At 36.0% G+C, this 15,157-nt stretch overlaps 1 protein-coding gene across 2 annotated transcripts in view; it reads right to left on the bottom strand.

Annotated features, from left to right (window-relative positions):
* Positions 1-15,157, bottom strand: part of Gpm6a (glycoprotein M6A) — a 231,688-nt gene that overhangs the window by 9,096 nt on the left and 207,435 nt on the right. For both annotated transcript variants that reach the window (XM_048330354.1, XM_048330353.1), the window contains exons 3-4: positions 13,858-14,014; positions 2,431-2,584 (exon numbers count right to left, since the gene is read on the bottom strand). In XM_048330354.1, coding sequence (XP_048186311.1) covers positions 2,431-2,584; positions 13,858-14,014 — 311 coding nt within the window. The remainder of the gene's footprint in view (positions 1-2,430; positions 2,585-13,857; positions 14,015-15,157) is intronic.

Here is a 15,157-nt window from a genome sequence, read left to right on the forward strand (position 1 = left end):
CATTTCAAATTGCCTGTAGTGGATAACCACAATTTTAGTAATTAGAAACAACATAAATATGTTCTTTTACAATTCTAGAAGACAGAAGATGGATGAGGAGCTCCTAACGCTGTACCTCTTCTAGAGGCGCTTAAAGGAGATTCACTTCCCTTTCCTTTTCCAGAAAACAGGCCTCTAATATTTACTGGTTCTTGGTCCTTTTTTCCATGATCAAAGCTATCCATCCTGATGTTTATGGGTCTTTTCACTCTGGTTAGCAGACCTCTAACTAACACTCCTGACTTTCTTGTTTCCTTTTAGAGACATTTGTAATTCCAATGTGATCATAATCCAGGATAACAATCTTCCTATTTTAAGAAGACATGACGAGCAACCTTAATTCCATCTGTAATTTTTTTTTTTTTTTTTTTGGCCAGTCCTGGGCCTTGGACTCAGGGCCTGAGCACTGTCCCTGGCTTCTTCCCGCTCAAGGCTAGCACTCTGCCACTTGAGCCACAGCGCCGCTTCTGGCCGTTTTCTGTATATGTGGTGCTGGGGAATCGAACCTAGGGCCTCGTGTATCCGAGGCAGGCACTCTTGCCACTAGGCTATATCTCCAGCCCCATCTGTAACTTTTAATTAACCATTGACACGCAATGTCACATATTCTTAGGCTCCAAGACTTGGGATGGGTATACGTTTGAGACATACATTAATCCTCCTCTCAATACAGTAATACTGACTAGGATATAACAGAAAACACCTTTTTTCCCCCTAAAAATCATAGTAGGAAGGCAATTTCCCAGAAAAGAATTTCATTTCAGTCAGGAAAACTTCCCTTTGCATCCTCCGGTGGCATGCTAGGAAGCTATAGCTAAATCCATTTCTTTTACACAGCTGAAGAGACGGTCAGTAAAGTCCGTTTACAAAATTTCACCATTCACAGCACTAAGAGTTCCAGTATAAGTGTGTCTCCTACAATATTTGGGACTGTATTGGTGCTAAAAGACATTTACTTGTTTGTGTTACATTTAATTTCACAAGATGTCCTATGCATTATCTTTTTACCCAGAGTAGACAGCCGCATCTTTTGCCATTTAATTTTAGATTAGCGAACTAAATGAAGACACTGAGAGAAGAAAAACTAGAAGACTGGAACAGTGGCCAGAGCAACTGTTCTGCGGTGCCCTCTAGTGGTCATTGTTGCCGTTCCCTTTTCTTGAGTTAACAAGGCCTTTGATTGCTAAAGATAAACTTAAATTTATCAGTGGAAAGAATGGTCCATATTTTCTTCTGTCTTACTTCATGTACAGGGAAAATGAACATATAGATTTCATAAATTTTATATAATCTCATATATCCACAAATGACGAAATATAATCTCAAATAAATGAACTGAAATGACACTCTACCTTCCTACATTTCCAGTTCATGCTGGTTTCTATATGGAGGCTGTGGATTTATGAATAAGAATCCAGACTGAAAAGCTAGGATGCTAGTGTTTGGATCCTGGCTTTGTCAGTTCTAAGCTGGGAAACTCTGGACAAGTTGTTGCAGTCCCTGTGCCTCAATTTTCTCATTTATGGAAAATGGAATAGTATTGGCCACCATTCTGAGCTGTGAAAATTGGATAACTTAACATGAAGTGCTGCAAGCAGTAAATTACTGTCATTAAATTCTAAGGACTTACATTATAAAAATTAGAAAAAAAACTGGAGAATATAAGGGATTATGTGAAAATATCTGCTCAAATATTTCCTTTGGGCAAAATCTTCGAGGTACAGAAGAAATGTTTATCTTTAGGTTAATGTTTGTCTGATCTACTTGTTTTGTTAACATTATAAATATAAAAACTATACATGGAAATACAATGTATGCATGAATCGTGATTATGTGTAGAGTTAGGCCTACTATAACTAAAAAGACTGGGAATATAACTCAGGATTGGAGCACTTGTTTTGCACGCATAGGACCTGGGGTTTCATCCCAAGCAACAGACACACACATGCATACACACACACACACACACACACACACACACACACACACACAGAAATATGCACACCTCTAGTGGCCTTTTGCTTTTTTGTAGCAGCATTATTTTAAAATGTGGTGTTACAATGTGCATGTATATCCTGGATGATGCCCATCCTAGACTTTTGTTTAGTTTGTTTAGTTTGTCATGGGAAAATCAGGTAGAATGCACACATCAGATCAAGTTTAAGGAAGAGAAGGAAAACCAGGGATGAAAGCACAATTTTAACCTACTAATTTCAGAAAACGCAATTTGGCGGTCTACTCAAATGCACTGGAATATATATGCATTTTGAGAGCAATTCCACTTTCGTTTGAATTTCTACTTATTTAACTCTACTGCTGAGTGTAGATATACCCAAATAAATTTATCTCTGTAGTAGTAGTTGTTGCACTTGAAATCCAGCATCTACTTACCAAACTGACGAAGGTCCAAGCAGAGATTTGCTCCCTCCACTAAGGTGGTGTTCCGGCAGATGGTCCACAGATTGAAGTACATGTACACTGGCAGAGAACTGAATGCTGTAACTCCCAGCCAGGCCAACATGAAAAGGTAAGTCAGCATAATAAACTGCAACAGAAAAAAGAAAGAGAGAAAAAACATAATCTACTGAAAAGGAAGCATTCACTATGTAGCCTGTAAACTCAATGCATCAGAATTTTAGAGTCATAGCACAGGAAGAATCTTATTACAACATTCAGGATACATTGTAACATCAGGATTTGAGAAATGTAGTCTGTTCTAAGTGTCAAGCCCTGCAAGAATGTATCATGTAGGCAGAGGTTATGTAGTTAAAACAGGGGAAAGACCCATATACATTATATGCTTGTTTTATTCATGTATTCGGTTTGTAAATCTCTCTCCAACTTTTTTCAAGTTTGGAAGATTGGAGAAAAAGGTGTACTTCGATTGAAATGAAAAATGACATATGTGATAAGCTGTCAGTAAATTTGTATCATAGCTAAGTTGGCACCATATCAAATCATAAATGTTTAAGCTACTTAATCATTCCATCATTAGCCTTATTAATTAACACAGAGGTTCTCAAATCATATTACCAAATAATATGATTGTGTACTATACTCCTCTATTTTAATATTTTTGTGAACCTTAAAGCTGTCTTGTTCTTACAAATTTTAATTTCACTTTTGATATAAAAACCTAATAAATATTATTTTAATTTTGAAAATCAGTTTTGTACCTTATTTCTGAAACCCTTAAAAATGTTCATAAAAGTTAATTAATGTTGGGCTGGGGATATAGCCTAGTGGCAAGAGTGCCTGCCTCGGATACACGAGGCCCTAGGTTCGATTCCCCAGCACCACATATACAGAAAACGGCCAGAAGCGGCGCTGTGGCTCAAGTGGCAGAGTGCTAGCCTTGAGCGGGAAGAAGCCAGGGACAGTGCTCAGGCCCTGAGTCCAAGGCCCAGGACTGGCCAAAAAAAAAAAACAAAAAAAGTTAATTAATGTGAGTTGGTATGTTCTCTGCAATATAGGCCTTCAACACTACACTAAAAGCTACTACTGTAGCTATTTGGTTCTTCTGAATTTCAACAGCATTTTTCTAGAAGTTTGAATAAAAGTATTCGGGCTTACGTTCAGCAGCTCAAGTGTATATAATTTTTTAAAATGGCACTTTTATATATAATAAGTGTACCAAATTTAATTAAATACATTATTCAAACTTATGATTTTACCAGTCAATCATGTCTTCATTTTATTCCTGATTCAGATCTTGTGAAAAATTTAATAATGGCCATAATGTCTACTAAAATAGAACTTTGCAAAATAGTGAAATTGATTTCAGTGTTATGACTGTGCTCATGCATCTATACAGCAGTGTAGTGTGTTGCATATTGGCAGGAATTATCAGGTGTAATGAAGACAAATAATTTATATACCTAATACAAAGAGGAAGTGTATAGAGCCAATAAGAATCAAAATAAAACTCTTGGTAAATTTCACTGTCCTTCAGAATATAATTATCTTTAAGTAGTTGGACAAAGGGGTTCAATTCAACAAAGCAGTTTATAAATACAATGTGACTTGATGAATGTCATCCCTTTCAACATCCTCATCCATCCCTCTCAAAGCACTCTTTCACTTTTCTTAATTTTTAGGTTATGTATTGTATTTTTTTGCTATTTAACAAAAATGTTTATGTATACAATTAATGTGTTCTATCTTTTCAACATCTCACCAACCTTTGACACACCCCTTTCTTTATATTTCTCAATTCCATGGTATATACAAAGGATTTTTTTCACATTTTTATTATCAAACTGATGTACAGAGAGGTTACAGTTTCATATGCTAGGCATTGGATACATTTCTTGTTCTGTTTGTTACCTTGTCCCTCATGCCCCCCTCCCTCCCCCCCTTGCCCTCCCCCCCCAGGTGTTCAGTTCACTTACACCAAACAGTTTTGCAAGTATTGCTTTTGTAGTTATTTCTCCTTTTTTACCCTGTGTCTCTCAAATTTGGTATTCCCTTTGAATTTCCTACTTCCAATACCAGTAAACACGGTTTCCAATATACTCAGATAAGATTACAGAGATAGTGTAGGTACAACCATAGGAAGGTGATACAAGAACATCATCAATAATAGAAACTACACATATACATAGGACGTTGAGAGTAGTTACAACTGTGATATAGCAATTGTTTCCATAACATGGAGTTCATTTCACTTAGCATCATCTTATGTATTCATAAGGGTATAGCTATTGGGCCTTGTGATGCTCTGCTATGGCTTGCCTAAACCTGTACTAATTATTCCCAATAAGGGAGACCATACAGTCCATGTTTCTTTGGGTCTGGCTCACTTCACTTAGTATAACTTTTTCCAAGTCCTTCCATTTCCTTACAAATGGAACAATGTCATTCTTTCTGATAGAGGCATAAAATTCCATTGTGTATATGTACCACATTTTCCTGATCCATTCATCTATATACAAAGGATTTTTGACTGCATTCCCCCCTTTCCTCCTTCCTTCCTCTACCACTCCCCTTGCTCTTATCTTCCCCTCTTCTAAGTGCCCATTTCCTGGGATTTGTCTTCATCTCTCTAAAGAATTATATGATTTAAGCTCTCCACACAGTCTATTATACTTTCGTTCATTCATTTGCAACCACTTACATACTACCCAATGTGTTTGTTTGTAGATTTATCAGCATACTCTAGCTACCAGAAATCAGGAAAAATTCATAGAATAGTGAATGGTTTTATCTCATCTCAAACAAGGCATCTGAATGATTTCAGGAAGACTTGAGTGAGCCAATCCCTATCTCATTATAGTCTCTTAACCATGATTTGGTAGACATATTTAAAACTTAGACATTTGATATGAGACAAAACTTAGCTCAAAACTATCCGAAAATAAAACTTGAATATGAAAATTATAAATAAATACCCTTAAAAGGCTACTTGGCCTTTTGATAGTACTTTTAAAATTTATATTACTTTTAGAATGATTTCATGTTCCTTGCATATACAAAGGATTAATATACTTAAAGACAATGTAGACTTATTGTAGGATTTCATTCATATAAGAGAAGAACACTTTGAGTATATTTTAATGATTCTTTCTTTGTGGAAACATAGGCAATAATGCATCTTGAAATATGTCTGAATGGTTGCTTAACAATTTGTTGTATCTACTAGGAGTTAACCAACTATATGTTTTAGTGTGGTATTTCTCCTTTTTCCTTCTTGAAAGGTAAAAAACAAAGTTCATATAACAATGAGGCTCACTGAGTTGTGTGTAGAGTGACTCGCTAAGAGTGCCTCTCTTCTTAGCAACATTCCTGTCCTAGAATATCCTTTTATTTTCTTTTTTCTTTCTTTTTTTTTAAGATATTAGGCAAGGAAGAAAGCTGTGGTAATCCTTTAAACATGGATGAACATATAACCAATGGCAATATCATCACATCTAACATAATTCATGCTGTTGTGTGAGTCATATTCCATAATTTGTTTTTTGCTTCTAATATGTGAAATAAAAATCTATGTTCACATCATTTCATCAGAACATGTATGTGGCTGTCAAAACAAAAATCTGTCATCATTGTTTTTCAGAATTTATTTTTCTTTTTTATTCAAAACGAATTTGTTGAGTGCCTGCTATCTATTGGTATTAATTAAATGGAATCATGGTAGACGATTTGACATGATATTGAATTAAAAATGTAATTATGGTTTCGATGTCAACTTGGATATTTGAATCAAGCTGAGACATTTACTACAGAAGTTTTAATAGAACTACAAGTGGCAAATTTTCCATATGGTTTGGATGAATGCTATATTATTGTTCCTTGATTATGCAGCTTTGTGCTTTGGTTGAACCTAACTAGTAACAGGTAATTCCATTTTCATATGAACTCCCCTGAACATATTTAGCATCTAAGAACATCCCATATTCACCAATGAGTTGCTATGGCAATCTTAGCAGATGTGTGTGGTTTGAAGCCAGCATCACTGATAAAAAATAAGAAAACACTAAAGGAAGGAGTAGGAGAAACACTTGGGCTCCTTGGCACAGGACAGAACTTCCTTAACAAAGACCCTGAAAGGCTACAAATCAAAGAAAGGTTGGACAAATGAGACTGCATCAAACTGCAGAGCTTCTGCACGGCAAAGGACATAGCTCGCAAGATAAACAGAAAGCCCACAGATTGGGAGGGGATCTTTACTGGCCATTCAACAGACCAAGGCCTCATCTCTAAAATATATGCAGAACTAAAAAAATTACCTTCTTCCAAAACAAAACCGCAAAGAACCAATAGCCCCCTCATTAAGTGGGCTAAAGACTTACAAAGAAACTTCTCTGATGAGAAAATGAGAATGGCCAAGAGACATGAAAAAATGCTCTACATCACTGGCCATAAAGGAAATGCAAATCAAAACAACATTGAGATTCCATCTCACCCCAGCAAGAATGACATATATCAAGAAAACTAATAATAACAACTGTTGGAGGGGATGTGGCCAAAAGGGAACCCTACTTCATTGTTGGTGGGAATGTAAACTGGTTCAGCCACTCTGGTAAGCAGTATGGAGATTCCTCAGAAGGCTCAATATAGAACTCCCCTATGACCCAGCAGCCCCACTTTTGGGTATCTATCCAAAAGACCACAAACAAAATCACAGTAATGCCACCAGCACAACAATGTTCATCGCAGCACAATTTGTCATAGCGAGAATCTGGAACCAACCCAGATGCCCCTCCATAGACGAATGGATCAGGAAAATGTGGTACATATACACAATGGAATTTTATGCCTCTATCAGAAAGAATGACATTGTTCCATTTGTAAGGAAATGGAAGGACTTGGAAAATGTTATACTAAGTGAAGTGAGCCAGACCCAAAGAAACATGGACTCTATGGCCTCCCTTATTGGGAATAATTAGTACAGGTTTAAGCAAGCCATAGCAGAGCATCACAAGGCCCAATAGCTATACCCTTATGAACACATAAGATGATGCTAAGTGAAATGAACTCCATGTTATGGAAACAATTGTTATATCACAGTTGTAACTACTTTCAACGTCCTATGTGTATGTGTAGTTTCTATTATTGATGATGTTCTTGTATCACCTTCCTGTGGTTGTACCTACACTATCTCTGTAATCTTATCTGAGTATATTGGAAACCGTGTTTACTGGTATTGGAAGTAGGAAATTCAAAGGGAATACCAAATTTGAGAGACACAGGGTAAAAAAAGAGAAACAACTACAAAAGCAATACTTGCAAAACTGTTTGGTGTAAGTGAACTGAACACCTGGGGAGGGGGGGAGGGAAAGGGGGGGGAGGGAGGGGGGCATGAGGGACAAGGTAACAAACAGTACAAGAAATGTATCCAATGCCTAACGTATGAAACTGTAACCTCTCTGTACATCAGTTTGATAATAAAAATTTGAAAAAAAAAAGAATTAAAAAAATAAGCCAGCTTACTGACTCCAAATAATCTCCAAGTCTGTGAAATAATTTCATAACTGCTGAAAAAAAAAAACCTAATTGAATGAATGATTTGATCTAACAATTATAGGTAATAGAAATTTGAAACTAAGTGAACTGAACAAAACATATACTCAGCATATGCAGTTATAACCCAAACTGAATTTTCAAGTTGTATTCAAGTTATTTTTATAAATTTTATTCCTAAAATATTAATATAAAAATAGTTCCCCAAAAATCTTAGTTCAGAATCTTATATTTCACAATAATATGTTAATAGTTTGATTGCCTTTAAATAATTGTGCAAAGGAGGTACCTCACGGATATCTTTGGAATGGATGGAAAGCTTACCAGTCCACTATAGTTTTTTCCTTAAAAGCTTCTTAACAAACATCTTTACATTTTATCAAAAGCACAAACAACTCAGAGTTCAAAGATCTTGCGGTCTCCAATTCACTGATATGTGTTTGCATAGAGGGAGCGTCTCATATGTATTCTCAGGCATCAGGAAAGGAATGGGAAAGAAAGGTTCTTGGGCTTTTCCTGTGCCAATTACATGAATATTTGGAAATCTTGAGGTGTTGTAATGGGCACCCAGTATTAAAAGCTGCTCCTGCACTAGGATGAGAAAGATCTCATGATTATGCTTGGTGTGATGCTTTGCTTAATCTTTATTTTGAATTTCTACTGTATATTATTTGCATTATTTTTACAAGTGAGATAATAGTCCAGATATGCATGGTACTATTGTTGCACTAGCTAAAAGGATGAATCATTGGGCTACTGAACATAAACCAATTTGTGAAACATAAGTGGCACTATTGACAAGTAGAGTTCTATTTGCCATAGGGATTAACATTATACAATGTTTAACAACATCTCTGGCATAACAAAGTACAGTTTTAATATAATATGATGCATGATATTTGGATTAGGTTTGATAACATATTCATCATCTCAAATGTCAATCATTTTTGTGATGAGGTAATTTTAAATTCATTTTTAGTGCTTTTGATGTATACAGCACCCTGTGATTTACTCTATTTACCAAACAGTGTATATGAGAACACATGGCATTCTCCTCTGCACCTTTAATTCACCTAACATTTTCTACAGGGCCATTCATGTCGTACCAAACACTTTAAATGTTTTCCTTTTTAAAAGCTGAATGGTATTTAATTCAATCCAATCAATCCATAATGGAAGGCACTGAGTATCCTATAAAAGGAAAACAAATTTGGAGAGTTTTCTTATCTATTCATCCATTGAGGGATGCAGGTGGGCTTCATAATTGGGCTCTGGTGAATAGTTTGGGCATGTATCTGTACACTGATTGCAAACATTCTGGATAAATACTCAAAAGTGCAATGGATGAATCCCATGATGATTTTGTTTAGTTTTATGGGAAACACCATCCAATTTTCCATAATGGGCCTTCTGATCAATTCAGTATTCTTATTTTCCACTAGAACTGTGTTTTGTTTAGAAGAAACTGAATTTAGATAAATTTTATGGAACATCTTTGTTTTTCTTTTCTTTTTTTAATAAAAGTGTTTTAGATACCCTTGATGTGATGAGACATTTGTTTTCTGTAATCTGATTTCATAACTCAAGATCTAATTAACCATAACCAAGAGAAGTATAGCTTATTACAATAAAATTCACTTATGAAATGTATAGCTAAGGCACAAAACTCAGGGTCATCACAAGCAAGGAACTTCTTAGAAAATATCACAGGTAAGTACAACCTGTAGGCTAAATTCTTTTTTTTTTTGGCCAGCCCTGGGGCTTGGACTCAAGGCCTGAGCACTGTCCCTGGCTTCTTTTTGCTCAAGGCTAGCACTCTGCCACTTGAGCCACAGCGCCACTTCTGGCCATTTTCTGTATATGTAGTGCTGGGTAATTGAACCCAGGGCCTCATGTATATGAGGCAAGCACTCTTGCCACTAGGCCATATCCCCAGTCCTGTAGGCTAAATTCTGAATAGAACATTGACTCAAACAGGAAAAAAAAACAACAAAAAAAAAACAATGAAGTGAAAACTGGACTAAGTAAAAAAAAACAAACAAACCCGGATTTCATTTCATAATAATATATAAATACTGGCCCATTACTTTTGACAAATGTATCATTTAATGTAAGATACTGAAAATAGAGGAAAGTGGGTTTGTAAATATAGGAACTGTAATCCATCTTTAACTTTCTGTAAAACTATTTCAAACTGAAATATTTATTTGAAAAGCTATATTAGGATTATGAAAATAAACATAAGGCATGATAAAAGATAAGACATTGGATCTTATATTGGTCTGATATGTAGATGAGTCTAATGAAAATTAAAATAGCACTGAGTATGAAAGATTTTTCTTAAATGTTTGGCAGAGGTCTATATATTGTAACTTGGGTAATAAAGAGAATAAAAACACAAAACAAAACAAAATGCTAGATACACAGAGGCTTTATATTTTGTGTTGTGTTATCCTTGCTTCATCAATATCAATTAAAGGAGCCATGTAAAAGTTTCTTTCAAGTTTTACCAATAAAAAAGGAAAAGAATGAAAATTTCCTTTTATTTTGTCCTAAGGTTTATGTGTCAGATACTTAAAATATCACCCATTTGAATGAGGTTGGTCTGTTCTTGTATTTAATGAGTTCAGTTTGGGGCCATTTGTGAGATCTACATCAGCTATTCATACAATATAAAATCCTGGTTCTTTCTTCTTCAATTCACACTTTTTGAAACAACTTTAAATATCATCACCTTTTCAAAACAATCTCTACCTCTCCTCTCCTTTTGTTAGTCTAATGAAACACCAGTGGTAAAGTCTACTGTTATAATTTCAAGGAATTGATACTGTCTTCTCCATGTTTGATTTGGCATTTTCGAAAAAGGGATAAGATCCTATTTTAAGACTCATTATGGGTAGCCTGGGTTCGAAATTGTTATTGCTTATCTATATATGTGTATTAATTTTAAAAGATTAATTTTAGGACAGTCTAGAAAGTAGAGTTCCTTGATGACAACTTTGTTTATGAATATCCTGCGGTATTTCTTATAGATAGTGATCAAAAAAGAAATATCTTAGAATATTAAGGTCTTGCATGTTCTTCAGTTAATCCTTGTATTTAGAAAAGATTCAATTTATGACTGTGGATGAGAAAAGATTCCAATGAGGTTTTCTCAGCGTTGGAGCTTTCTAATCCTCAATGCATCATCTCACTAAGATGGCTGGTGAGTTACCCTTTCCCCCAAAAAAAAATCCCTCACAAACCAAGTTTGTCTTATTAACCTAAATAAACCATAAAATTTTGAATGAAATCCTGACCAGGAGTATGGGAGCAGGAATTGTGCATCAGACATTTCAATTCAAATCTGGTTCCGTTGCCCACCAATTACCAGGGCAAGTCAATAGTGTCATATAGGCAGTGGTTTCCTCATCTATGAAATTAAAATGATACTAGAATTTACAGAGTTGTGAGAGGATCACAAGCAGAACATATTTCTCCACATACAAAATAACAAATAAGAGTAACAGTTTCATTTTGTTGCTTTTAAACCATGTATGGCATGATGCTATCCGCATGAGACATTGTTTATAGGTTGAATTCCATTGTCACAAAATTTGCAAGATGAAACTACCTGTACGATCTCAGAATGTGATCTTATTTGAAGATGAGGTCATAACAAAAGTAAGCACTCAAAAAATGAGGGCAACTATGCCAAGCCAGTATCATGAGTCTTTATGAAAGGCAGGGAAATTGAACACAAGCATGAATAAAAGCACAGGCTCTCCAGCAAAGAAAGTGTTTTACATGAAGTGATGACATTTTCTCATTCTGATGCCTGTGGCTCTGAGGTCAAGGTGACAAGCAAGGGTTTGGAGAAGTCTATCTGGGTCCTACAAATCTAACTATAGCCTCTACTATACACTTTTATGCTCTGAAGTTGTCATGAATAAAGTGTTGGCATGGACAGAGCATGCGTGAGAGGCCATCTTCACTCCACTGCTGTCTCTTAGTGTTCAGGATATTGCAGAATCTCCTTCTGCCTAATTTCTGCTCAATCCCAGGTGGCAGAGGGGGTGGTAAAGGAGTGGGTGGGAGTATCTTAGTGGGCCGACTCCCTGCTGCATAGCCACTAGAAGGGCCCACGCAGCTGCTGCCAACCTTCTGGTCTATTGGGTGGGATCGGTGACACAATTGTTACTATTATAAAAAGTGTGTCTCATATTTGCACTTATATATGTATATATATATGTATATATATATATTTAAAATGCCTTTAAGATGTCTGGATGACTGACATATAATCAGCCAGACACATATAGGCATCTAAAAGCTCACATTACTGTGAAAGCATACAAACTACACAGAAAGGCTCTTCATTAACTGAACTGACTCTTTGCTATGGGCAAAAGAGAAATGAAACTAAAGTCAGAATCTTCCTACTTGGTAGTGACATGTCTCCAGGTGTTCTGGAGAACTAACTTAAGGCATGCACTTTTTTCTTAAGCTAACATTTTCTTATTTATTGGAATCTTCTCTAGATCTTGGATTTGATATATGAGTTCAAGGAATTTAGGTGATAAGGCCCAGTTTAGAGGCCTTTTTTTTTTCCACATTATTCTCATTTGCTTGAATGTGTACATGTTTTCTCTGTGAGTGCTACAATAATTGATGTTCAAAATAGGAAAAGATGATTACTGTGAGAAAGTATTCCAAAAATAATAATAGGTAGCCACAATTCAAGAAAATTATTTTATCTGATAACACTGAGCAGCATCCTGGCATTTTCTGCAAGCTAATTAAGAAACCTTTCATAATTCATGAGTACTTTTGAACTTTCTGTGAGATTGTGGTCATTTATATTAATTCTTATTAGAGACAGCTTACTTAGTATAAATTATATGCTCTAATTAAATATAAGTTCTTAAATAGCATAGGAAAGAGAAAATCAGGTCAATGGAAGGTGGAACGCTAAGTGGTTCATTGCTGTAAACCTAGTCTTCCTAAAACGTGACAGTATTTTCAGCCATATCATTCTGAATATTCACTACCCTAGGAATTGGTATGTAACATATTGTTTTTAGCATTGCACTAACTCTAGCATATGACTAAAACTGATGTACCACTTAGTATCATGCTAAAAAAAAAAAAAGGCTGAGGACCAGATTTAATACAATCCTCATCATAAGTCAGCAGAAAAGAGAAACTAATAATACAAAGATGTATGTGTTCAAAGTGAGGCAGAAAATATCCTTAGCCTCCAAACTGGGAATGGATTTTTGTATAATTTCTTATGAGATCACCAAAAGCCTTTTGAAGTAAATAATCACAAACCAATAGACAATTCCATTGCCTGTAGAAGCAACATCCCTTGTACTACACATGATTTGGAATTTAAAACTGAGAATGGGGCTGGGGATATGGCCTAGTGGCAAGAGTGCTTGCCTCCTATACACGAGGCCCTGGGTTCAATTCCCCAGCACCACATATACGGCGTTGTGGCTCAAGTGGCAGAGTGCTAGCCTTGAGCAAAAAGAAGCCAGGAACAGTGCTCAGGCCCTGAGTCCAAGCCCAGGACTGGTCCAAAAAAAAAAAAAAAAAAACTGAGAATGGTGGTAGGGTTGACATGGATCAAAATGCATTATATATATGAACTGACTTGTGGAAAAGAAACCTCCCTTTGTACAACTACTGAAAGATAATGCGATAGAAACATAAAACAGTTTTATCATTTCAACTTAAAACTAGTTTTATTGATGTGTTGAGATAACCATCATGGAAAGCAAAGTTACTGTGTTAAGGAATCCTTGAGCTCTTGGTGGAGGAAGGGAAGGAACTCGTGGTGCACTAAAGGGAACACATAGAGGGACAACCTACCCAGGCGCTCACACATCTACCACAGGTGGTTATTTTGAAATCGCCATAGAGATCTTTGATTGCCCCAGTTGTGAAGAATCCTTCCACCATCAGGAGAATGCCGTACACGAAGAATGCAGCCGCGATGCCGTAGATCACATATTTAAAGATGTCAATCCTGGAGTGGGGGGTGGGAGGAGATAGACAGGACAATGCTTTATTTGAGGAACTTTGAAATTATTGCAAGTTCACAGAATTGATGGCCATGTGCTTAAGGCTCTATAGAAGTGAAAGTTGTAGAACCCGTAGGTTTACAATGGAGATTGGACTTTCAAACATTCTTGCTCCCATTTCTAATGCATGTATGCATGCATTTCATTTTTGTCAGGTTTATTATTTGCAAACATTTGATTGGAGGTTTTCATTCTATAGGTGTCTTCCTCCCTCCAACGCATAGAATATAATACATGCATGCTACATATTGAAAGTAGTGAAATTCAGTGGTTTTATTTTATTTAGTCACCCATTGTCCAAAGGCAATATTTTTCATCAACAAAGAAACGCTATAACCATTAGCATTTATTACCAGTTTTTCTCTCCCTGCACAACTGTATTATTATTCCCCATTTCCAGTGGCAATCAATTATACATGGCGATGACATACAGAAGAAAGTATGATAAAGATTAATCAGATCACAGGGATGTAGCTACAAGCAAAGGGACAATTGACCCCCCTGTGCCACACAATGCAAGGAACCTGTTAACCCATGAAATTCTCAGCTGGAAGTTCAACTCAGGTGCCTGACTTCCCTAACTCTGAGCAAATACAATTTTAAATTAATTCATTAATTTTTACTTACTTGTTTATGTAGTTTTCAGTGCTAATAACTGAACCAAACCTGCACACTGATCTATATTCACAGACTCAGTGCCTTATGTCTTCTTTTTTTTTTTTTTTTTTTTGGTCAGGTTTGTGGTAATTTTCTTTTATTGCAGGGTTAGGAAAATGCCAATGTGTGTGTGTGTGTGTGTGTGTGTGTGTGTGTGTGTGTGTGTGTGTGTGTAACTGTGTCTGTATTTGACTGTGAAGTAAAGCTACTTGAAACCAAATTCTGACTGTGCTTAATATATAACATGTGTCTCTTATTAGGATGAAGTGGTAGTGAATTGATAGTAATGTGCTATTGTCAGGTATCTTTTCTGGTGTAGAGTAACAGCAAATTGTAAAGTGTAGGAAAATAGTTGCCATATTTAATCCTTAAACTCAGTCAGTACGTTACTAAGTAGGACATACAATCTATCCTCTTGTAGACTGTTAAGT

Source organism: Perognathus longimembris, chromosome 21, assembly GCF_023159225.1.
Source record: "Perognathus longimembris pacificus isolate PPM17 chromosome 21, ASM2315922v1, whole genome shotgun sequence".
Lineage (NCBI taxonomy): Eukaryota > Metazoa > Chordata > Mammalia > Rodentia > Heteromyidae > Perognathus > Perognathus longimembris.